Source organism: Phascolarctos cinereus, unplaced genomic scaffold (genome assembly GCF_003287225.1).
Source record: "Phascolarctos cinereus isolate Bilbo 61053 unplaced genomic scaffold, phaCin_HiC Scaffold_3;HRSCAF=262, whole genome shotgun sequence".
Taxonomy (NCBI): domain Eukaryota; kingdom Metazoa; phylum Chordata; class Mammalia; order Diprotodontia; family Phascolarctidae; genus Phascolarctos; species Phascolarctos cinereus.
The window spans coordinates 61,833,916-61,860,081 of NW_027555736.1; the positions used below are offsets into that span (position 1 = coordinate 61,833,916).

Genomic DNA, 26,166 nt, shown 5'->3' on the forward strand with positions numbered 1-26,166 from the left:
GTTATTTGAGCCAATTAAACTCAAATATAGCTGCAAATTTTGCTTGTCTCTACCATGGGATTATATGTTGCAGTGCCTACCATTGGAGAAACTCTCATGTGATGCTGTTGTCCCATTTTTGGAAATTGACACACAGTTGCCTTTTCTGTTTTGTTTCTATATCTCTGTCTCTTTTTCTTTCTTTCCTTTGCCTGTAGACAACATGCTAGGTTGTTTCTTTTGTGTGCTAGTGTTAAACAAAAGAAAACATTTTGTTGTTGTCCATTCTTCTCATTTTCCTTAAAAAATGGATTCTGTATCCTTCCACTGGTCTTTTTTTTTGAGAGAGAGAGAGGAGTGTTTAGGGTACTTTGCTAAACACATTCTAATTATCCTCATATCTAGTATATTTATGGGTAATATAGTATCAGTCATTCAATAGACAACCATTCCTGATATGTGCCAAATGCTTAAGAGGGATGCAAAACCCAACAACATAGAGTTTCTGTCCTCTCATGGAGCTTAAAGTCCAGTTGGGAGATTACATACATGGATGCATGTATGAAAAGTGAATTAATGCCAAGTAACAAGGTACAGAAGCCAAATATGAATGATAACTGGCAACGTGCTGTGGAGATTGAGAGGAAAGAGATATTGAATTGATATAGTCATAAAAATGGTTCCTGAAGTGGGGAATCTGGGGCACTACCAAATAGAGGTGAAATTTGATCTACTCTGGGTCAATTATGGTGTGTTGGTCACTAAATGACAGTGCTATGGCTGTGATGACAATGATTTCTGTTTGTCTGTTCTGTAGAACCAGTGCTGTGGGGCTTATGGCCCTGAAGACTGGGACCTCAATGTTTACTTTAATTGCAGTGGAGAAAGCTATAGCAGAGAGAAATGTGGTGTCCCGTTTTCTTGCTGTGTGCCAGATCCTGCAGTAAGTTGTGGTTGTTTACTCTCCTTTAGGTTAAAAAAAAATTGATGCCTGTTGTTTTTACATCGTAGTCATATATCTGGAAATACCAGTATAAGAATGGAATCCTAATTTGTAAGATTAAAAAAAAAACAAACCAAAAATCAAAACACTTAAGCATAGAGACCCTATGTAGTGACCATGTTAGGCGTTGTGCCTGATATTTTGGCTTAGTAATACCCCATTTTTCTACCAAGGGGAGGGTCTTTCCATTATCTCTTGCAAAGCTGGAGTCATTGCAATTTCCATGCACAAGTGCCAAGTTCTTTTGATTGTGGCTCTAGTTTCTGTGGTCACACTCTTCTGGTATCCAAACAAGTGATTGGCTTAGAAAGGCACCTTCTGATGAAAGGGGGCTGCTGTGCAGAGAATGGCCATATGGGCAAGTCACGGGGTAACTAGAATACTATGAACTTTATTCAGGAGCCAGAAATGGAAGATCATAAGAATGTTGAATACCCAAACCAAGGAGTTTCTCACTTTAAAGCTTGATACCTAGGTCAGTACCTGGGAACTGATTTCTCTCAAATTAGCAGTCTTTCAAATCAGGGGTTTAGACAAAGTTTGTTTGGTCATTTATTTGAATATTTTTGAATGTATACCCACATACATGTATGTATACATATCCACACACGCATGTACCCATATAGTGTTTATAACAGCAGTTTGAGAAGTCTTTATAAAAGCATACATAGATGGGTTAATATTACAATTGTTGTGTTGTCCTAGTAGCCCAGTTAACAGCCTGCAAACTCTGAATGTAAGAATTACTGTGCTGAGTTAAAGAACTCGCATACCTTCTTTGTATCTTAAATTCATTCATCTGTAAAATAAAGTGATCATATATTGTTGATTTGAAAGCAGGGGGCTATTGAAGTCAACCACAAGTCTCTTGAATCCTAACAAGCCTGCACTTGATCAGAGGCTTGACTTGAATATGGACTCAAAGGAAGCAGGAGAGAACAAGAGCAAAGTATATTATTCTACCAATTAGATGCTACCACCTGTGGGGATGATTGGGCATTTTTCTGTCTCAGGGATAGTGAACTTGGGGTTCTTCTAGACAAAGGAAGATTAGAGAGAGAAGAAAAACTCTGGCTCAGTAATAAAATGTACATACATATTTATGTTATGCATGCATGTGAGATTGCACACATGTGTATATCTATATACACATGAATGCACTCATGCATGTGCATATGAGAACATCCATATGTGTATTCGTACATACGGACACAATACGTATATACACACATACATGCATGCACATATTGATGAGGCCCCTCTCCTCATGGAGTTTTATAGTCTAATGGAGGAAATAGTGCATATATATTCAAATAAATAAAATACAAAGATAAGAAACAGGCTATGAAAGTTCTTTGTAGTCTAAAGTGTTAAGAGGAGGGAGAGGCATCTTTAAGGTCCCTCCTGACTCTGGTTTTATGGTCTAGACTAGAGGCAACTATCTCTAGGGTCTTACTTTTTACTCTCATCTAATCTATAATGTATTGGTTAGTTTTTATTACTGATCCATAGACTCTTTCCTTTCTCTGCTGAGTTCAGTATCCCTGAGACAGTAAATTCAGGGGATAGTATGTAATTGATGGAAGAATCTGTTTTGTTCTTTCCAGCTTTCTTTGATTCCATATTCAAGTCAAGCCTTTGAGTGAGTGTGGGCTTTTTAGGATTCAAGAAACTTGTGACTGACTAAAGTCTGCCTGCCTTTAAATCAGCAATACATGATCACCTTATTTTACAGATGAATGAAACAAGCCACAGAGAAGTTATGTGATTTCTTTAGTCAATACAGACAGCATTGTAATTCTTATTTTCTCAGTTTATAGTTAGTTTATATTAGAACAGTATAATAATAATTGTAATATTAACTCATCCACATATAATTTTGTAAAGCTACTCAGCTTGGATTCAGGAGAATCTGACTTCAGATCCCACTTCTGACATTTTACTGGCTGTGTGCTTTAAGGTTGCTTTTCTGGGCTTCTCAGTTCCTTTATCTGTAAAATAGGGATCATAACAGCCTCTACTTCACAAGGTTGTTGTGAGGATAAAGTGAAAGCATCTTATGTAAAGTATTTCACCAACCTTTCAAATACTCTCTAACTGATGGTCTTTATTATTATATTACAAAGTACTTTGCCTATAACACCCTTGGCAAGTTAAAAGAGTGAAGGTTTGCCTCTACTCCCTTTTACAGGTTAGGAGGAAGAAGCTTACAAGTTCAGTGACTCACCCACAGTCTTATGGCTAGTAAGGGGGTAGAGATAGAAACTGAGGCCATGTGCAGGACATTTTTCTCCGCCCAAGGCAGTCTCCCCAAATAATTTTTCTCTACCCTAGGCTCTCTCCCCAAATCACTCAGCACTGCATTTCCTAAATGTAGCTCTTGCCTCTCAGTATTTGTAGCATGGCTAAATTGAGTGAACTAGGATGGGCCATTGCTACTGAAATCTGTTGGTTGTGATTTTTCCCAGAAGGCTACTTTCTCTCTCTCCCTCTTTCTTCTCTCCTTCCCCCTTCCTGCCAGCCTTCTATGGTGCTAATCTTTTCTTATTTCTCTTGCAGCAAAAAGTTGTGAATACACAGTGTGGATATGATGTCAGGACTATGGTGAGAACCCCTAATGCTTATGGTTATCCCCTTTGGTCCAGCTTCCGATTTAGCACACACGTGTAAATTAGAATGGGAAAACTTGGAGCTGAGTGCAGAGGTGAGATTCCAAACCCAGTAGGGGTGAGCATAGTGAGAACAAGTAAGTAACCTAACAGGCACCATCCCCTGGGCTGGTGTAAAGGAAGAAGGAAATGGTGATCCATGTTAATTTCAAGCTTCATTAACCACAGGCTCCCAAACTAGCTATTGCCAAGTTAGTGGGAAAGAGGGAAGAAAAGAGTTGAGGAGTTGCAGAAACTCTTATTTTCATACTTTTAAGAAGGCTTATTCTAGGCATGGAGAGAATGTTTTTTTTAAAGGGTCTGTTTAATGTATTCATGGTTTCCAAAAGGTGTCAGACTTGTTGAAAATGATTTTGTTTGGGTGCTCTCATTAACATGAGATTGGAGTCAGTCAAGTCCCCCTCATCTCAAGTGCTCCCCAAATGAACTAATTCAGGGTTCAGTTATCTCAGGTATGTCAGACTGGTTTCGTCACCTGGTATGAAATGAAGGAAAAACACCCAGGAAAAATATTTACCTTATTTTTTTGCTGTAATAGCTGGTGATTGTTAATGTGGTATTGATATTTCTTTCTTAATTCTTATGATTAGCCATATGGAATTAAATTGTGCAATCAGTAGGCCTAGAGTGAATATGATCCTGTGCTAAGTAGGGGTGTGTGCCTCAGTTAATGGTTAGCCAAAGAGAGTAACAGTGCAGAAGATTCAAAGATTATTCCATTTGCTTTGGGATATTATGGTGTATGTTACAGTCAGTGTAATTTCCCAGTTGGCATTTGTAAGTCTGAGACAATGCTATCTCTTGAAGGGCAAGGCTTATTTCATTTTTGTCTTTGTATTTCTAGTGCCTAGCAGTACCTTAAATGGTCTAGTAGGTACTTATGTTGATTAATTGATTTAGTTCCATCTTAAATTTTGTGAGGATAGCAGCTAGTGCTAGAAAGGGTCGTAGAGTTATCATGATAAAACTTAGCTGGGCAGTTCTCCTGAGCATATCAATTGTAAATGGTGTGGAAATAATTGAGGGAACTTTATTAAAGTGGCACATTATGGCCAAGGATGCACAAATACAGGTATCAGCTTTCATAATAAAAAGTGTAATTATAGGATCATGCTTTTAAAATGGCTGGAAAATTCATTCTTCCTTCTAACAGAGGTTAACTGTTTTATACACCTGTGTATTACATTGTTAATGCTGATTTATACATCTGTATGTTACTCATGTATACTTTTGGACTGTCATAATGTATACCCACCTATAGTGTGTGTGTGTGTGAAGGGCAGCTAGGTGGCACAGTGGATAGAGTGCTGGACTTGGAGTCAGGAAGACTTATCTTCCTGAGTTCAAAGCTGTGTGACCCTGGGCAAGTCACTTAACCTGTTTGCCTCAGTTTCCTTATCTGTAAAATGAGCTGGAGAAGGAAATGGCAAACTACTCCAGTATCTTTGTCAAGAAAACTCCTAATGAAACTACTCAATGTGTGTCCACACACACATATAGGTGTGTGTATTACACATACACACATACATACATGTATATGTGTGTGTATAGATATACATACATGCACACACACATACATGTATGTATATGTATAGTTATTTGATAGTCTTTAAATATGTCCCTTAGTTCACTATCTCCATCTTGCCCCTCTTAACTCTCAAGACTTCAGAAGACACTGTCACCTTCATTGTCACTGAACTTAGAGGTCAGACAACCACTAGCTATCATCACTACACTTCTAGGAATCCCTTTTCTCAGAATTGAGACTTTGGGGGTCAGTTGTCTACTGTGCCTGCAAAAGACCAGACAGGAGGAATGGATCTCTCAGAATCACATAAAATCTATCAGTCAGCATTTATTTAACACTTGTTTTTGTCAGGTATCATGTTAGGTGGCTGAGGATGCAAATAAAATGATCAAAACAATTCCTACTCAACAGGACCTTACTTCTCATGGAGAAGATGGCAGATACATCTATTAGTATAAATAGAGAATAATATAAAAACAACAAATACAAAATAGTTAACAACTAATAGTTGGAGAGAGATCAGGAAAGCTTCATTTAGAAGGTTGTGCTTGAAAGAATAGAGGGATTCAATTCCATGAGGTATGGTTGAGGAGGGTTTCCCAATATGAGGGATGGCCACTGGAAAAGTATAGAGAAAGAGAGATGGAGTGCCTTGTGTGAGGGAAAGTAAGAAAGCCTGTTTGCCTGGCTTGTAGAACTTGGGGAAGAGGAGTAATGTTCACTGAGTCAAGATTGGGGTTGGGGTCAGGTTGTGAAGGCTCTGAAAACTCAATAGGGATATTTATATTTTTTCCTAGAAACAACAGGGAACTTCTGGAGTTGATTGTGTAGATAACTAAGTTAGATGACTGGAGGTCATGTGACTAAACCTCCCCGCCCTGGACACCGGCTCTAGACACTTGCCTTTTCCTTGTGTTCCCTTTTGTTTTAGCACTCAGGAGACCTAATAGGAATGTACATGTGATAGATCAGGAGTAAAGCTCATTGTAAATATGTCTTTCCGATGCAGACAAAGAACAAATGGGATGAATCCATCTTTACCAAAGGCTGTATCCCTGCTTTGGAGGCCTGGCTGCCTCGGAATATTTACATAGTGGCAGGCGTTTTCATTGCTGTCTCCTTACTGCAGGTCAGTACATGGTGTCATTGGCCACTCCACAAAGCAGGAGGTGAAGACCCTGGGGGTCACTGATTCTTCTGAAGCTATTTCTCTTCTTTCAAGCCATCCTCTTTTAAAAAATCCTTTTGAAATAGTTAAAGGCCTTTGACCTAAAATGCTTATGTCAGCAACTGATGATTCCATAGTTTTAAAGTTGGGAAAGTTTTTTTGAGAATTAAAAAAGTGAAAAAAAGATTGTTGGGGATGATGCCTAGCTTAGATCTACTCAGGGTTTACTTGGTTGGTGTGAAGTGGTGGATTTAATTGTTGCTATAGAATATCAGCCAGAAGTTCTGCCTGGGCTCAGAGGTGGCTCACATGATTGTAAGCCAGTTTCCCTACTTACGACATTCATCTCATCCTCATTCCTTTATTAAGCATCTGCTTGTACTTGGGACTAGGACTAGATGCCAAAAAACCAGTAACAGTAACAACAACAACAACAAACAGTAATAGCAATAATGATGATATCATGATGATGATGATAGTTACCATTTCTATAGTGTGTAGTCTGTGCTGGGCACTATGTTAAACACTTTACAGATATTCTCTTATTTGATTCTTACAACAACCTGGGAAGTAGGTGCTGTTATTATCCCTATGTCACAGAAGAGGAAACGGAGGCAGACAGAAACTAAATGACTTTCCTAAGGTCACACCAACTAAGATGTATCTGAGGCAAGATTTCAAGCCAGCTCCTCTATACTATAGGCCTGGCACTCTATTCTCTGTGCCACCTGGCTGCCCCAGAATGTAAGCCTTTGGACTCCGTGAGCCCACAGTTCCAGGCCAACGTGTAGGCATGCCTGGTAGAACAGTTGATGGGTGACTGAAGAAGGCAATTGCCAGAGGAAAGGGAGCTGGCCCTGCTAGCTGGTGCTGAAGAAGACATCAGATATATATGTATAATCAGGTGATCAATTCACATTATTGAGGGACTGGAATTAGTTGAGTGGAAACAACACCTGTTAGTCTTTTCACACACCAACAACCCGAGCACATGGCTTCCGAAGACTGGCCGCACCTCTTAGTTACTACATTTTTGTAACTTTGCTTCTTCGAGGCAGTTTGCTATTCATTTGAACCAGATTTTATCTGTATAGAAATATCGGTGGGAGTAGGTAGGTCACATTTGCTCCAAGGTGGAACTGCAGATTAATGGAAATTAGATGATGGAAAGCCCTGTATAATTAAGAGTTACACAGCTGACCAGGCAGTTCCATTGTTGAGCCTTTTACCCCTCCCCCCAAATCATAGTGACAAAAAAAAAGAAGTGGCTATACAGAAATACCCAATAGGGGTTTTATTTAATTTATAATAGTAAAAAATTGGATATAACCTGAATCTTCAGTGGCTGGAGGATGGCTGAATAAATTACATTGCATTAATATAATAGAATATTATGGTGCCATAAAAAATGATAAATATGAAACATACATACAAGAAATATGGAAGGACCTATCTGAGGTGATTCAGAGTCAAATTAATAAAACCAAATATGTGTGCACGCTTAGTAACTCTTTAAAAAGATGCAGAAAGGGGAAAGAAGAGGAAGTAAAAGGTTGCAGAACTTAAGGTAGACCTGGGAGGGGACACAGAACAAAAACATTTTCTTTGCTTATTAATTCATTTGGTTCTGCTTGTTAAGGGGCAAGGGTTCTGGGTTATGGTTTTTCTCTTTATTTTGCAAATTTATTTTTGTTGCTTGTTATTAAATTTGTAATAAAATTTATTTAAAAAGGTAGGTGGAGGGGTACTTGGGAAAAAAAGGTGGGAGAATCCCTCAAATCGAATTGAGGTGGCTCAATCTGCTAGGGGACTCTGGATATTCGTAAGTTTTTAGCTTGTCTTTTTTTGGGTGTCTTAGCAGAAAAGTAGCTAAGATTGCCATGTAGACTTCTAAGTCTTTTCTTTAGACTTTCTCTGGGTGGTACATAGTTTGTGCTCTGGGAGTAGCCAAGAATGTTGATGTGATTTATTTATTTTGCCATCTGTCTACTGGCAGTCCTCTGCATAGGCTCTGGAGGCAGGCGTCTGTCTTGAGCGAGGCCTCTACCACCTCACTGCTGCCCTGTCTTCCTATCCTGCCTGCTGTCTTCTTCCTTTCCCCCCCAACTAATCATGAGCCCTTTGGTTTTGGTTTCAGATATTTGGCATCTTCCTGGCCAGGACCTTGATTTCGGACATTGAGGCTGTGAAGGCTGGCCATCACTTCTGAAGATAAAAGCCCGACCCCAGCTGTGAAAGTGAATCCATTTCACTGTCATTAACTTTGCATCAATATGGAAAGAAATCAACAAGCTGGCCTGAGAGTTCTCGACTGCCTCTCTACTATCATCTCCCTCCGAATTAAGCCTTCCTTTGGCTATCAGTTGGATAGTCATTCTGTTTCTGCTTCCTGCTGGTGCAGAAGGAAGAAGGGACACTAAACAAAGCTCAGAAGGCCTGAAGTCCACCAAGGCTTCCTTCCAGTGGTGGTTGGGACCAGGGGAGGGTGGTGGGTATTGTGACCTAGAAGCCGAGAACTGACCTGTAAGTGGCAAAGAGTGATAGGAAACATGAGGGGGAAGACCCAGGGAGACTTCAGCATGTCCGAGTTAGGGCACATTTAAGAGTCGTCTCAGTGTCGACGTGTGCAGGATATCACTGTCTTAGAGCCTAGTTTTCTTGGCTCCCAGTTACTGTAATCTGAGTTCCTCCTTTGCTTCACTGGTGCTCACCTTGTTGGATAGAGAAAATCCAGCACTGGGAAGACAAAAATAGATAGAGAAGTCTCTATTCTGTTTCAGTGACACCCATTGTGAAGAAGTTTCTTCCTGGGTATCTTATCTTTCTAAAGGGAAGCCCAGGGGAGGGAGGGAGAGAGAGAGGGAGGGAGAGCGAGAGAGAGAGAGAAGAGAGAGAGAGAGAGAGAGAGATATTGAGAGAGAGAGAAAGGAAAGCTAGGAGGAGAGTGTGTGTGTGTGTGTGTGTGTGTGTGTGTGTGTGTGTGTGTGTGTGTTTACACAGATGAATTTAACTGGGTGCCAAGATAATCTGAATCAAAGAGAACATGGAACTTCAACTGTGCAAAAGTCATAGTGACCCTGAGCCAATGTAGATACTTTAGTTCTAAAGAACTTTCTTAGCCTGCTGCACCCCTGAGAGAAGCCTCTAAAAGGCAGAGCCTTCTTGAATGTTCTTCCTAAGGCTTTTCTAAGGGCAGAAGCCATCTTCTTTTGTTCCAGTAGCATTATGTTCCAAAGGCATTCTGGGGGGAGGTTTTTTTGTGGGTTGGGTTTTCCTCTAATATGTCTCATCATTTTCTCAGAGTTTGTAAATAGTTAATTTATCGGGGTAAATACATTCTCTCAGAAATGCTTTCATGGTTTTCTTAGAGCTTCCCACCCCCAAAAGCCTTGTATCCAGAAAGACCTGAGTTCAAGGTTAGATTCTTCAAACATGTTGACTATGTGTCTTTTTGTGTGTCACTTAACCTCAGTGATCCTAGCAACTCACTTAAGACTTTAAGTTGGAGAGAAGGGGCTGACTTGCATTGGTAGAAGGAATTTCCTCACCTGGGAGTTCCCTAAGCCAATGAAATCACAGGTTCACTCCCTAGCCCTATCTCTTATCAGCCTGACAACATTAGCTAGACTGAGACCATTTTAAAAAGAATTCATCTGGGAATTCTCTTGACTAATACTCCTGATGATGCTGGGTAATTTGTCTTGAGAACTATGTTCCCCATAGTTTTCTTCTTTCCCCCCAGCACCAACCAGTAGATGCAGTGCTTCATCCCGTTGGTTTTCATTGCTGCAGCAAAAGGTCATGGGGAAGTTGTTCTTCCGGTCCTCCAAGACCAGGTAGCGTTAATGACAACAATTGACCGATAAATTCACTAGGGGTTCATGAAAACATTCAGTATTTTCTCTTTTGTTGGGAAGTTCAACCTTGTGAGAGCATTCATTCCCTCATTCTCTCCCCGCACTTCTTCTCCCTCCCCTTTTTTCAGTTCCCAACCATGCAGTGTCTCGTCAACGCTTGTGTTGTCTAGCTTTATTGCATCATCTTACCTAAGCTCCATTGCCCCCTTTGCATTGCTTATTTTTGTCTATTGATATGTGTTTATTATATGAAATTTGTTTCCTCTACTAATTAATACCCTCCTCCCTTGGCCCCCATAATTGGGGCATAGTCAATTTTGTGTTGGGCCATTTACTAACAGTCATTCCTGCTTATAATGGTGCCCTACTTGTTCAGGGATTGCTATGTTTTATGTCCATGCCTAACATGATGTAAGTTTTAGTATGGTATAGGCTGTTTTTTTTTTTTAAGTTTTGTATGTTTGTAGACTAGGGAAAGAATGATGCCTGTGACTTTGCAAGTGTGATGCCTTTCTTTGACCGCCAAACTTGTTTTTTGTTGTTGTTTTTGAATTATATCTTTATATAAATGTTGACTTTTTCTTATTTCCCAAGTGGTGTTAAGTATCACAATAGTAAATAAACGTGGCTACCATGGGAATCAGGGGCTGTTTGGACCAGACAGCAATGATGATGGCCAAGGCAAATGGCCTGTGGCTCAATTTGGGATATATTTCAGGGACCATTTTTTTTCCCCTGATTCTGAACACAATTTTCAATTTCTCTTTTATGTGAAGACCAAAACTAAAGTGAGATTGTTCATGTCCCCACCTACCCTAGTCTAACTTATGGCAGGATTTCTGTATTCGCAAGAGAGGCCATGATCCTCCAAAACTGTTGTCCAGGATAAAGGCATAGTTTCCAGACTGACATTGTGGTTATTTTCAAGGCTTGAGAAGAGTGAGATCACCAGTACTGCCTTATGTCTGGGCCACAATCCTTCCCACATTTGACATCATGCTGAGCTGCACCTGGATTTCTCTTCTGTGGAGGACAGTGGAATGAATGTCTGAAAGAAATAATAGTAATTTGCGTATGATTGCTATTGGATCTTTGCAAAGTACAATCTGACTTCAGCCTCACAACAATCTTGTGATGCAGATAGATAATACATGTATATGTTTTTCTTTTGGATCTATTTGATTTTGTTTATCAGTGTAGGGAATTCTAAATGAGGAAAATACCTCCAGCAGTGAGGGGTTGTTAATTGTTCTGAAGCATTTAGTGTTGAGAGTTGCTTGGGTCACAATATCCAGTGTATGTTAGAAGTGGACTTTGAATGCTATCGGTAGTATTATCCTTATTTTACAGATGAGGTACCAGGCTCAGCACTGAGACTCCCAACAGGTGGCCTAGTTTTACAAACACATTTTCACTGGAATCTCAGGGTATTCATGCCCGGTCCATGTTCCATGGTCAAGTTGGATGCATTAGTTTAGAAAAGGACACCCAACACCTGCTTGGTCAAGTTGGATGCATTAGTTTAGAAAAGGACACCTCAACACCTGACCTTGTCCTCTCTGGATTTGAAGTGTAGTTGGGTATCATCTTTCCTGTTAGCCAAGAATTTGAGAAGCTAAGCCTATGCAGAAGGTATAAAAAGATTCCTGGGCCAGATTATCCAGAGGTGTTTAATCTCTGAGTGTCTTGGTTCCATGACTTCATGACCACTTCTAAAATGCTGCCTGCTCATAAGCATCATCAGTTTTTTTCCCCCACCCATCTAATTTTAATACTGTTCTAGAGCTAAATATTGATGGTGCTACTCATATATAATATGGAAAGTGTTTTCACTTATAAGGTATGACAAGAGACAATGTTATTTCGGTGTGTATATATGTATACAGTACACATATAGGCATATATATCACATGTGTTATTTATGTACATGTGTGTGCCATATAGCTTATACATATATATACACATTACATACACTATACACATACATATTACATGTATTATACATATGTATGTTATACACAGAGAGAGAGGAGAGAAAAAGATCTGGGTTCAAGTCTTCTCTCTGATACAAGGTAACTGTTTCACTTTGAGCAAATCACACCACAAGTTTCCCAGGAAATTCTTTAAGATTATAAGTTAAAATTTCAGTCTGCATTGATGGAGAGAGTTTTAAACACTGGGAATTCTCTATGTGGAGTCCTCCCCTCCACATGTGACTACAAAACTGATATTCTAATGAGTGTTGTCTCCTTCATATTAGTGCCCTTTGGAGATCATAACATGTAATCCAATGGTACCTCGTTGCCCCAAAACATTTGATTATGTCACATTTTCTTGATTATTCTCTGTGGTGGCAGACAAACGATCTTTTGAAGGTAGACTGGGCTTTTAAAGATAGACAGAAGTCACTCCGTAGCCAAGATGAGTTAGTAATGTGGGTAACTAAGCTGTGGAAAACTATCATTGGAGTAGGTGTGTCCTTCCAACTAAATGACTGTCATTTGCACATATATGTTACAGTATGTTTGTACATGTATATATGGTATATACCTCCACTAAATTCCTCTGATGCCATATGGTAGCATGGGCATGGCCTGGGTTCTTGAAGTCTATTTCTATAGCAGTTTAGGCTTATAAAGCACGTTCTTCAATAGCTCTTTAAGGTAGATTGGGTAAGTAGTAATCATGTTGTATGGATTCAACAGTAATTCAACATTAATTGTACCTTCTATGTGCATGGGACACAAAGATAAAAACAAAATGGCCTCTACCCTCGAGGCGCTTCTATTCTGCTGATTTAAGAAACTAAGATGATGAAGGTAAATGATCCACTCTAAGGTGACCACATAGTGGCGGAGCTGGGACTGAAACCGAGGTCCTCTGACTCCTAAGACCAGTGTTCTTTCCATTAGTTTCATCACCACTACCATTAACAGACAACAGATCATTCATTGATTAGGTCTGCTCTAAGCAGTACTCTTCTAGGTGCTGTGAGTGATGCAGTAAGTAAAACTAGAAGATTGATTTCAGATGGACTCTGACAACTAAGAATGTGTCCAGAGACAAGTGACCAGGAGGGTGTTTGGAGCCATGATGTATGGTGATCAGCTGAAGGAATTAGGGATGGAAAGGAGAAGACCTTCTGGGGCACAGCAGATGGTAGAGAAGTGGTAGATACCTTCAAGTATTTGAAGGGTTGCCAAGTGAAAGAAGTATAAATAAATGTGTCCTGCTTGGCTCTAAAAGGGCAAGTGGAAGTGCAGAGGGCAGATTTATTAAGCTTAATATCCTAATGGGTTTCATTTTGAGGTAATGAATTCCTAGTAACTGGAGTGCTTCAATGGGAGTCTGGATGACATGACATATTTGGCCAGAATGTATATCGTGAAAGGGAAAAGAAATAGGAAACTACAGTTATCCCTTCCACATTGTGGGGGTTCAGGGCACAGTGCCCCCATGATCTGGAAAATCCATGTAAAATTTTTTGGCTCTCTTTACGAGAGAAGACAGAATTTTTTCTCTTCTTTTTTGAGATGTTTATTGTATCTTATTGTAAAATTTGAATTGAACATTCCTGAGTTTCTGAACTTTTTCTGTGTTGTCTGCAGCTTCCACAAGACCACCAAATTCCCATTTACAGTAATTTCTTGTGCCAGTCTGTGGTATATTAAGACTGCAGTGGGAAAAGTCATGGCGTGGAAGGAATAACTGCAGTTTGGGTTGGAGCCAGATTGTTCAGGCTTTTACATGCCAGGCTGTGAGTGTATTTTATCCTGTAGGTAATTAGAGCCACTGAAGTTTTTTGAGCAGAGAATATTCAGACGTGTGCCTTAGTGAAATTAAAGATGTTTTGGAGAAAGGATATAGTGGAGATAGTTAGGAGACTAGTTAGGTGAAACATAGAAGACCACCTAGTTCAGGTGAGAGATGAAAACTTGAATGAACTGGGGTATCATCAGCATGAATGAAGAGGAGACAAATGAAAGTCAATTTTTTTTAAAGTTAGAATTGTAGTGACTTAATTTTTGATTTGGATAAGGGAGTGTGAGGAGGAGAGAAGGCTATAAAATAACTTGGTACAAGCCCGGGTGAGTGGGAGGAAGCAGGTACCAAGACAAGTAAAGAATGGGGAGGATACTATGTTTAGTTTTGGATATGTTGAATTTGATTAGGACTGGATTTGGAATTGATTTGTGTAGGGCTGAGAATATGACCTTTGGGCTTTTTAGAGATCACCAAGGAGTCTAGAAAAGGGTCTAGTTCAGAACCTTGTGGGACACCCATCCTTAGTAGGGTGGGATGATGATGAGCCAGTGAAGGGGATGGAGGAATGGTTACATTGGTAAAGGATGAAGGAGCCAGAGGTCATTGAGGACAAAGAACAGATTTTGGGAATGAGCCGCTGTGACAGGGTGGAAGCATAGTAGTAGATCTGAGAGCTGAATTTCAGAGTTCAAGATTTTAGAAATGGAGCTGTTTTGGGTAATGATGGAGTCTAATCTTTATGTCTGTGAGGTAGTGATGGTGGAGGTCAAGGGAGTTGAGTTTGAAGCTGAGAGGCCAGTGGGTTTTTAAAAGTCATCAGTGTGCATATTGAAGGCTGTGAGGATATAGATGAGTTGGGGGTAAAAAGAAAAACCGGTGAACCAGGAATTGAACTCATTAAGGAAGGAGTTGAGGGAAGTAGAAGTTGGTAATAAATAATTTGACATTTATGTATAGCACTTTAAAGTTGGCAAAGGGTGTGCGTGTATATATACACACATATACACAATGATAAATTATGGTGTGTGCACACACATATACATACACATGTGTCTGTGTACATATAATATACATACGTGCACACATATAGACATACATACATGCATAAACACACACATACCTTTTGAACAACCCTGAGAGGTAGGTGCTATTATTATCCCCATCTTACTGATGAAAGATTTAAGTGTCTTGCCATTGAAACCAGAAACCATGCCCTGTCCTAATTAGTGACTTGCATTGGTTCACTTATAGGCCAACTACAGCCATGCTTCGCTTCAGTCCCTTACTCCCAGGCCGTTTTTCAGTCAACCTCGACAATGATCTTACTGCTCACTTATGTATCTGACATCATTCTCCACCTACCCTCACCCCTGGGCTCTGGAACCCTTGATCAAATCAGCTCTACCATTGTTCTTGGAAGAGGTGTATCAGTCTACTTCTCTGTGAGGCACTCATCACCTCCATAGCTTTCCAGACCAAAGCACTCCTTCCTGGCCACCACTCTTCTATATGAGTTGTTTTCCATTATTAGAATGTAAGCTGCTTCAAAGCAGGAGTTCTGTGTCATAATTTTCTCCCAGTGGAGGAAATAGAACAAGCATTTTTCAAGGGCTTACTGTGTGCCAGGCACATAGGACTGGTGAGTACCTAGGAGGTACTGGTTTTTTGAAGGGAGTCTTTCAAGTGTTTTTTTTTTTTAGCTACAAAGCTGGAGTAGATTTCTTTAAATATTAAAAAAGAAAAAGCAAACACAGGCTATTCCCACTTGAATGAAACAGCAGGGAGAATTCTACCCACATGTTTATTTCCAAATAGAAATAGTAGAAGAAATGATCCAAGAATTATCAGTGTTACCAGCTGAGCAATGAAACAGCACCAAGCTTGTCAAGACCCAGTGTCGTACTTTGTCCCTGTGGGAAGGACTGATTGCCAGGACTGTTCTTTTGGCATTGTGCTCTTGGTGAAAGGAGATGGTACATAGGACAGCAATTCATGTTTTTAGATGGTCTAATGAAAAGGACGGGTGCAGGTGGATAGCGTGTTGGTCCTGGAGTTAGGAAGACTCATCTTCCTGAGTTCAAATCTGGCCTCAGACATTTACTAGCTGTGTGACCCTGGGCAAGTCTCTTAACCCTGTTCACCTCAGTTTCTTCATTTGTAAAATGAGCTGGAGAAGGAAATAGCAAACCAGTCCAATATTTTTGCCAAGAAAACCCCAAATGGGGTCACAAAGAGTTAGACATAACTGAAATTACTAACCAACAAATAGGACTTCTAACTGAGGAGACAAGAGTTGTATATCCTTGAGTTGGTCACAAGTGAGCCTCTCTGAGCCTCCCTTTTCCCATCTCTGAAATGGATTATGGTAGCCCTACCTACTTCATAATGGGTATTTTTGAACATAAAATTAGATGTGACATTGCTTTGCAAAGACTTTAAAGCAGTATACAAAAGCAAAATACAGAGCCAAGGAATGAAGTCACTAACTTGTTACGGAATCAAAGTTTATTCAGTGAACAAATTATGGAGTTGAGATGCAGAGAATTCTTTGTTATTTCCACTTGATGACAGTGACTGGGATAGGATATAGACCCAATAAGACGTGAATGGAACCCTCCCTGCTTCCTTAGTGCCTCCCAGTTCCTGCTGCCTGCTCTTGGCCTGTGACTAGCAGCTACTGTTTTCAGAGCCTACGGATCCCGGAAGACAGTTTGCTAGGAGGTTACTTCATACAGGTGAGGTTCCCATTGTGGGCCAGTGGATGGACATGCAGTGATTGCACCTAAGAGGTAAGTGTCATCTTCCCCAAGGTGTGAATCTGTTTCATGAGACCTCCCCCAGGGCCTCGTCAATTCAGTGTCCTCAGCCTCTCCTTACAGATTTAATTTTTCTCTTTCCTTATGAGTAGGGTTATTGCTACCATGTCAGTTGTCCCTGCCGCTGGGAGCACAGAGCCTGATGGGAGGACCACAGGATTATAGATTTAGAGCTAGAAGAAAACTATAGAACATCTAGTCTAATCTCCCCTCCTGTAAGTGACTTATTAAACAGGTTGTAAGGGAACAGCTGGGATTAATTCTAGGCCCTCTGATGACAAATCCAGCATTCTTTCCATTGCACCATGAGGTTAGGGCAGATAGCTTACTCATAAGGTTAGTTAAATCCAGAGGAAGCTGGCAGTTCATAGGCTTCTTGTGCAGATCTCCCCACTTGACTGGGCCTTAGGCTTTTAGGTAGGGTTTTGCTTTGGAAGACCAGCCAACAATCCTGAGGAATGATTTTTTTAAAGTGCTTTGGGGGCTGTAGTACGGTTGTGGTTCGGCAGGTGCTAAAGTGAGGGATAGTTGCTAGGGTGGCCACAAGTCCAGAAGTAACAAAGCAGAGACTGTACAGCAGCGATGAGTCATTTTTGGATTTTCCTAGGGTTTGGCTAAAAAGGTCTTGCCTACTTGATGAAAGTGGAGGACTGGGAGCTGGCGAACATTGACTTGGGGATTCCATGACTTGGGTTGCCAATGTAGGCTTTGGTGCAGCTTGCAGAATTAACTCTGGAAGTGCCATAACAATGCCACATTGCCACTGTTGTGGGATAGAAGTACCCTGTGTGTAGCGGGCACTCAAGTAGTCATTGAACGATTGACTATCTAAGGTGAAAGTAGCCTAGCCATTCTTTCAGTACCACTTTAATGACCACTTCATAAACTGGGCTGCCTTTGTCACTTGTTCCCTGGAATCTGTAGGGAGTCATGCCCGTTTCGTAGAAGACTCTTTATGGGAGGGGCTGGTGAATGGTCCCTGATTGGTGATGGGACATGAAAGAGAGCGTGGGTCACATTGAATGAGGAATTCCTCTAGGGTACCAGCTAGAGGGACTACTTGGATCAGAGATGAGGTTAGGGCTGCACAAAGTAGGTGACTCAAAATCCCCAAAGTTGGCATTAAAATCACAATGTTGCTGGGTACTACCACCTAGAATGTTAGTGTGCTGTGCTTGGTATCCAGGGATGTGGGTATTCTGGATTCCCCGTCAAGTATGGGGAATAGATGGCAAGAAGAGTAAGTGTCTTATGTATTGCAAACAGCAACCTCCCAAGGAAGGCTGGTCACAGTGAAGCAGGAGCACCAGCACCTAGGGGAAAAAGAGACCTGAGTCCTGGGTATTGCTTTTCAGGATCTGGAGGGTGGTGACAGCCTGTTGGACTACGTTGGCATTGCTGTGGTTGCAGAGGTTCTCCAGTGTGTCTAGGACTTTGGCTTCCTCCATTTGCTTTCTCAGATCACCTAGTGATATTAGAAGAATGGAATATCAGTAAAGTGGATTGCTGGTATCCCTTTGGGTGGCACCTGTGAACTAAGCTGTGGTCCACGTCTCCTTTCTGATAGTAAATACTGGTCAGTACTACTCTTCTTTTAGGGATAATCAATCTTAATTCTACTCATCAGTTAGAGAAATGTGGCTTTCATCAGATTAACAAATACTTATCAAACATCTATGATATGCAGGATACTTTTTCCAAAACCCTGAGCTTTTGCCCCTCCCATGAATAGTCTAATGTTCTGAGTTGCTTATTATCTACTGAAGGGAATAGTGTCCCAAGAGAATGTTTGGATTACTTGTAAACCAAGGCTACCAAAGTTTGCCTAGGTAGGGTTTTTCCCTCCAAACACCTGGTTCTGTTGGGCTTTTCCTCCTCACTATACTGCTTTCACTCCTACCTCATATTCTAGTCATCCTAGATTTTTCCCTCTTACTCCCTGTCTCTGGAATAGTTCATTCTAGGCATCCCATTAGGCAAAAAAAGCTGGATCTCAATACTGAGCCCTCTCTTTTTCTCCCAGCCCCTCAGGCTGTTGCTCTTAGTAGCAAAGCTGGATGCTAGGGAGGAGGATATGTGAAATAAAAATTTTGACTGTTGAGCAGATTATTACAAATGTGGGCTCCCTCAGTTTTTCCAAAGGGCCTAAAGAGGAATGGAGGACATCATAGTTTAGTTGGGGTGCAGACAAAGAGCAGGAAGGGAGTTAATAGAGGTCTGCTATTTTGTCTTCAGAATTGGAAGAGGGAGAATGTATGGGTCTCTCTAATAGAGGTGCGGGTATTGATTAATTTCTAGTGAAAAGGTCTGTTGCAATCTAAGGACTGAATAATGAGAATAGCAGAACCAGAAAGAAGAGAGGAGAGAAAATAGAAGAAATAGAGTAAAGGGATAATGGGGCAAGGTTTTTGGTTTCCATTCCACTTTTCTGCTAAGCACCAATGAAAAGAATGGGCAGAGGAATGACTTGGAGCCAGAACAGCACTTTCTATCAGGGATGTTTGTCCTACACTCATTTCAGAAGTTGAACTTGGCACCCTTACCGGGGCTGTTAGGTAGCTGGAGCCTAGAAATCTTCTTTTCACTTTTTGTTTAGTCATGGGAGGTCAGGGTATGGGGGTGAACTGTTTACCTGAACCCAGGAGGCTGCACAAGAGGCCCAGGGACTTGTACTTCACCTCTGGGCTTGTCATTTCATCTTCAAGGAGCTTCTGTAAATTTGGGATCAATTTGGATTCTTTAAATGCATCTTTGATGATTTCTGCAGAGAAAGAGGTGACATGCTGAGAGTTCTCTGTGAAATACTTCTCTATGCTATGGCTCTGGCTGGACTGTCCTGGTCCCTTGGAGACTTAGCCACCTCTAGAGATGTTATAGGAAAGCTTCTCCCACTATCCCTCACTTTCTAGCCTTATAATGGGGTTCTCCTGCAAGTAATGGAAAGCCATTTCATGGAGAAGGTTCCAGGGTAGAAACTAATGGAAGCCCCAGAAAACAAGAGGCCAGGGGAATTGGGTGTCAGAGACTTCTAAGGACTTTGGGATGCAAATTGAGAGCTAGAAGGACACTGAGGGCCAGCATGGCACAGCAGAATTGCATGTGATCTAGAATCTGATGATTTGGGTTCAAGTCTTGGCTTTGCTACTTACTATCTCAATGACTTTGGACAAGTCACATGAGTGTGTTGGACTTAATGACCTCAGTGATCCCTTCTGGTTCTAAATCTAGACACCTATGAAGTAAGCTCATCCCAATCTCCTCATTTCCTACAGAAGTGAAGAGGTTTGTCCAAGGTGACCTCGGCAGTAAGTGGCACAGGTCCTCTGAATCCAAAACCAGAATGTTCTTTATTTTACATTCTGCCATAGTGGAGAGGGATAAAAGGAAACAGGGTCAGACCATAGCCTAGAGTGGTTTTTTCAGAATCATAAATTGTTAGAGATGGAAGAAGACTTAGAATTTACTGACAAAGAAACTGAGGCTCTGTGTCAGAGCCGGGACTAGAACCCAGGTCTCCTTACTCCCAGTCTAGGGTTCCTTCCATCACAGCATGGTCAGGTGTGAAACATTTATAGAGTGTGTTAAGATTCACAAAGCACTTTATGTAGGTTGTCTCATTTGAGCCTTACATCAACCCTGGCAGGTAGGGGCTGCTATTATTCCCATTTTACAGACAAAGGGACTGAGGCTGAGAGAATTTAAGTGACTTGCCCAGAGCCAGCCAGCTAATAAGTGTCAGAGGGAGGCTCTGAACTCATATCCATCACACTCCTTGGAAGATGGGCTGAGGGGCAATTGACTGGCTATGTTCTGTTTCCTTTAAGGGAAACTGATGTGAGAGTGCAATCTCAGGTCAGTCTTGGGCAGGGTTACGTGGCAGGGGGTGGAGAGGAGGGATGCCTAATGGTCCTCTGAAGTCCTTGCTTTGGACAGTCTAATGTTGCCTTCTCTAGACAATAACAGTGACCCTCTCAGGTACCAGAGGGCACAAATATTCATAAAATAAGCTTGGTATAATATTTGACACATAGTAGGGGCTTAATAAGTGCTGGGTGAGTATAAAGAGACTAAACAAACTTTGTCTGTGCTTCTGAGAAAAAATTCAAAGGCCTTTGAGGGTTTATGGATTTTCTGCTGTTCTTGCCTGGGCAGCTGAGTTAATTTGTCATGCTTTCCTCCTTTTTTTTTTTTAATTTAAAAACCTCCCTAATGATTGACAGGACACAGCTGGGATCTGTCAACCCACATGCACACTGATGAGCTACCTAAGTTAATTGCTGAAGCGATGGCCAGTGCTATCAGAGCTTCATTCTGCATGATGGCGTGCTCACTGGTGGTCATGGAAACGAGGTGCTTCACTCCCTGGGCTTCCTGAATGGCCCTAACCACTTCCTGTTGAAGAAAGGACAGAGAGATGTTTGCCTCAGAATGTGCTATAATCACAGGTTCCATGGGGGAAGTGGGGTTGGAGTCAACGACAAAGGGAGAGGACCCAATAATGTTAAAGAATACTTATTGTATGTGCTCTGGACCATATGGAATCTCAGGGTTGGAATGGGGTCCTTGGCATCTGGTTCAGGTTCCTTTCCTATATAGCATCCCTGACAGTGACCATGTAACCCATGTGGAGTCATTTCATCCTATTGTTTGTTTGAAGGGCTCTCCTAATACCCATCCCAAACTTGCCTCTCTGTAGCATCTACCCACTGGCCCTAGTTCATAGGATCACAGTAGTTACAGAGGTAGTTTGAAAGAATCTTTTTTTTTTAAGGCAGTTGGGGTTAAGTAACTTGCCCAGGGTCACACAGCTAGTAAGTGTCAAGTGTTTGGTCTGAGGCCGGATTTGAACTCAGGTCCTCCTGACTCCAGGGCCAGTGCTCTATCCACTGTGCCAGCTAGCTGCCCCTTGAAAGAATCTTAAGAGACCAACAGGGCTGGGGAAACCTGTGGCCTTGAGACTATATGTGGCCTTCTAGGTCTTGGCCCTTTGAGTCTAAGTTTTATAGAACAAGTCCTTTTATTAAGGGAATTTGTCCTGTGAAGTTTGGATTTGGTCAGAGGGCCACACTTGAGGACCTAGAGGGCCACATGTGGCCTCGAGGCTGCAGGTTCCCCACCCCTGCTCTAGGCCAATTCCTTACTTTTTTTAAATAGTTGAGAAAATGGAGATCTATCCTGGGAGGTGAAGAGAGGTGCTCAAAGTCACAGACCTTGTGAATGACTGGCAGATCCAGGACTGACTGAACCTAGACCTGACTTGAAATCCCACTTGTTTCATCCCAGAAGGATACTTCAACGTTCAAGTCAAGTTTATGGATCTGGAGCTGGAAGGAATCTCAGAAACCATCTAGTCCAACTGCCTCCATTTTACAGATGAGAAAACTGAGGCAGACTTTAAATGACGTGCCCAAGGTCATACAGTAAGTATCAGAGACAGGATTTGAAAACTGGTCTCTGATTCCAAATCTCACATTCTGTTCAGTTTGCTAGTCTGCTAAAATATTTGTGTAATTAAAAAAAAATTCCCTACTGTGACCATTGTTAAATGGTGTGACCGCTACTGAGTATGTCATGATGGCAGAGACAGCTTGTCCAGTAGCCTGAGACATAGTCTCACTGATCAGCTGTGGGTTTGGGTGAAGATGTCAACACCTAGTGGTGCATCCAGTGAGGCTAATCCTTCTACCTGGCATTCTTCAGGATTTGGAGATGGCACTCATTCTCCACACCCCACCTGCCTAACCTAGGATCCCTTTTCTGGAATGGACATTCCAGCTTCATTGGAGGAGATAGTCTTATCACCCTTCAGTGGTCATGTTCTAGATCAGCGGTGGGGAACCTGCAGCCTTGAGGCTTCATATGGCGCTCTAGGTCCTCGAGTACAGCCCTTTGAGTGAATCCACCTTCACAGAACAAATCCCCTTCTTAAAGGTTTTGTTCTGTAAAACTTGGACTCAGTCAAAGGGCCAAACTCAAGGACATAGAAGGCCACATGTGGCCTCGAGGCTGCAGGCTCCTCACCCCTGTTCTAGATTGTCCATGTAAAAGGTAATAACTAGAACTGGACACAACACTCCTAATGTGGCATAGGAACTGTATACACTTCCATTAGCATGGCCCAGAATGTCCTGTTAGATCAGGGTTTCTTAACCTGAGGTCTAGAGAGTCTGTGTATACATATTAGGGCTCCATGAATTAGTTCTTTAAATATCTGGATAGTGGTATTTCAATAAAACAGATTTCATTTGGAATCTGCTATATTTTATTTTATTCATTAAAACTTCTTATTATTCCCCTGTAAGATGAGCTCCTTAAGGACAGGAATTGTCTTTTGCCTCTTTTTATATCCCCAGTGTTTAGCATAGTTCTTGGAACATAGTAGGTGCCTAATAAATGTTTGTTGACTGAATGACTATTATTCTGAGGAGTCTTTAAGATTCCCCAGAGGTCACAAGAATGGTTAAGAGCCCCTGGATTAAATGATTAGAGAACACCTTAAGGTTTGCTTGCAAAAGGCTTTAAGGCACATTATCACTTGTTTCTCAAAACAACTTGGTGAAGTAGTTATGGCAAATATGATTATTCCCCTTTGGTAGATGAGAAAAATGAGGCTTCAGGAGGTTAAGTGACTTGCCCATGGTCAAACAGTAATTGTTGGGTATGGGATCTGAAGCCAGGTCTCTGTCTCCAAGGCCAGAGCTTGATCTACACTGCCCTACCGAAGAAATATGGTACCAGAGATACACATGATTAAACCCCATCTCCTGTTCCTGCTCTCCTGAAGTACAGGGGCTGCCCAGGATCTATGGTAAAAACAAAATAAAACAAAAACCAACCTCTGAGCTCGAGTGTTTCAAAAGCAGAGTGATTTATATACCCAGGAGTCAATGCACTCTGCAATGAAAGACAGTTGTGGCTTCCTGCCGATAGCAAGCTTTAATTAAACAGTTCTCTTGCCCCAAGTGTTTCCAAGATGCTTTGCAATAATTAATTAACTATTGACTTGAGCAGACCCAACCTGTATAACAATGATTAGTGCTTAACTTTCTTTCAAGTTGTGTCATCAATTCTCAGAAATGTCCCTGAGAGAAAAGGTTGGTGTGGAATCTTTGCCACTGTCTTACAGGTGGGGAAAACTGAGGCACAAAATGGCCTCCAGTAAGGAGGTGGTACGTATGTAAATGGAACCCATTTGGTAGAGTGGATTGAATGCTAGATTTGGAATCAGGAAAACCTGGATTTGAATCCTGCCTCTGATACTAGCTGAATGACTCTGGGCAAGTCATTTAGGTTCTCTGGGCCTCAGTTTCTTTATCTGTAAAATAGGAGTCTTAGAGTAGATGACTTCTAAGATCCCTTCCAGTTCCAAATTTGTGATCCTTTGAGTCCATCTCTTCTGCCTCCTAATCCTCAGCTTGATCATTGCCTAACAAGCACAAACTGTGGTGTGGAAAGGGTGAGGGGGCGTGGTAAGGATATGGATGTATATTGAAGAGGAAGGCGAGGTTTGAATAAATCTACAACTAGAAATTATTTCACGTGAAGCAAAAATCATTTTTGGAGGGTGGGGAGGACAGAGAATCAGTGTAGCCCTTATCCCTTCAAGGGTTGGGAAAGAAAAGGAGCCTAGAAGAGGGGCTCTGCAGCGGTAGGATCCTTAGGGTCATAGCTGCATCAGCAAATTTGCTAGTTGAGGTTTGGCAATGATAGTTACTGAGGAAGAAGGCAAAGGAGCTCTTGGGAGAAAGGTGAACTATCCATCCCAAGTTAGTGGCTTGACCCCATGTTAATTATAGCTAGGATTATAGGCTTAGAGCTAGACAGGCTTTAGAGATCTAGTCCAATTTCCTCATTTTGTGCATGAAGAGACTTGGAGGATAGGCTGAAGGAATGGGTGAGAACATCAAAATGGGAAGACTCAGGAGGAACATGATAGTTTATTTTCGTGTATTGGAGGGCTGTCATCAGAAGGAAGGATTATAGTTATGATTCTATACCTGGAATGAACTGTGGAGCTAGAAGGCCATCTAGTGCAACATCCTCACTTTACAGATGAGGAAACTGAGGCCAGAGAGATCAAGTGATTTGCCCAGAGTCACATGGATAGTGAATTTCAGAGGCAGGCTTTGAAGCCAGCTCCTATAGGACTACAAAACCAATTCTCTTTCCATGGTACCATTCTGGATTAGATTTGTTTGGTCCAAGAGTGAAGGTCTGGGAGTCATGATGGGTGGAAATTGTAAGAAGGTAAATTTAAACTTGATGCAAGGGTTTGGGGGTGATTTAAGGGGCCAGGAGGGGGAACTTCCTAACAATTAGAGCTTTCTGAAAATGGAATGGGCCAGCTGTGGAAGACAGTGGGTTCCTTCTCATTGGAGATCTTCAAGCAGATGTTGAATGGCCACTTGTTATGTGGCTGGTAGTGGGGATTCTTTTTCCAGATATGGTTACCGAGGTACTTTCCAAATTCAAAATTCTGTGTACTGCTATCCCACATGTCCTCAGGGAAGTGAAAGATCCAGCGTCCAACTGGAGCTTGGGCAGAAAGTCTTGAAAACTCCTCAACGGAAGAATGTCTTTTGATCGGTCACCTCTCCCCCCACCTCCCAGGTCTACTGTTTTTCTGACCACCTCTCACCTGGGACTTGCTATGCCTCAGCAGTGAAGCGAGCAGACGGCTGGCTTCCCCTTGGACACCTGCATGCTCCTTGGCCTCACACCACTGCACTAGCCGATTCAGCAGAGCTGGCTCCTGCCCAAGGGTTTCAGCGGCTTCCACTGGCAAAGCAAAAACTATAAGTTGTAGGTGACTCAGGGCACCAAGGATGAACCTGCCAAAAGCCACCCCTGGGGATGTATCCCAGGTGTTTCCACATCCCAGACTACTGGTGTCCTTAAACTTGGCAGGCAGTTTCTACTCGTGTTATATTTCCCTGGGCCCAAAAGAGAGAGCCAGGAGTTAATACCGAAGCTGTGTGTTCCTGTCCGTTGCCTTCTTCTCATTCTGCCCATCTTCCTGCCCTACTTCCCTCTCACTCCCCTCACTTAACCCCTCTGCTCATCTGCCAGACTAATGAATTTACGCTAGATAATACAATTAACTAATTTAACAGGAACTTGTTAAGAGACATATGTTTGGGGGAAAATGTTAATGTTCCCCTGCCAAGCTAATTAAGGTCAATGGCTGCTCTGAGTAAGTGAAACATGAGGCAATTGAAGGTGGGAAGACTATTTGTTTCTTGCTAGGATTGGAGGAGTCCAACTTTGAGATAGATTTGAGTGGCACCTGACATCTCCACTAAGAAGTGGTTGGTTTTGATATTGTCTGGGAATGCTCCAATTGGCTATTTGAGGGTGATCTGGAGGCAGAGTATTATGCCT

The 26,166-nt window shown here is 41.7% G+C and overlaps 2 protein-coding genes across 4 annotated transcripts in view; one reads left to right on the top strand and one right to left on the bottom strand.

Moving 5' to 3' along the window:
- The window catches only part of TSPAN14 (tetraspanin 14), an 85,722-nt gene extending 74,933 nt beyond the window's left edge, over positions 1–10,789 (top strand). For all 3 annotated transcript variants that reach the window (XM_078150883.1, XM_020977340.2, XM_078150884.1), the window contains 4 exons: positions 797–922; positions 3,542–3,586; positions 6,189–6,308; positions 8,485–10,789. In XM_078150883.1, coding sequence (XP_078007009.1) covers positions 797–922; positions 3,542–3,586; positions 6,189–6,308; positions 8,485–8,556 — 363 coding nt within the window. In that variant the 3' untranslated portion in view covers positions 8,557–10,789. The remainder of the gene's footprint in view (positions 1–796; positions 923–3,541; positions 3,587–6,188; positions 6,309–8,484) is intronic.
- Positions 10,790–16,464: 5,675 nt separating this feature from the next.
- Positions 16,465–26,166, bottom strand: part of LOC110201591 (rap1 GTPase-GDP dissociation stimulator 1-like) — a gene marked incomplete at its 5' end in the record, with an annotated part of 77,249 nt that continues 67,547 nt past the window's right edge. The window contains 4 exons of the mRNA XM_020977358.2: positions 16,465–18,250; positions 19,418–19,546; positions 21,051–21,177; positions 25,424–25,563. Of these exons, the coding sequence (XP_020833017.2) occupies positions 18,099–18,250; positions 19,418–19,546; positions 21,051–21,177; positions 25,424–25,563 (548 nt within the window). The remainder of the gene's footprint in view (positions 18,251–19,417; positions 19,547–21,050; positions 21,178–25,423; positions 25,564–26,166) is intronic.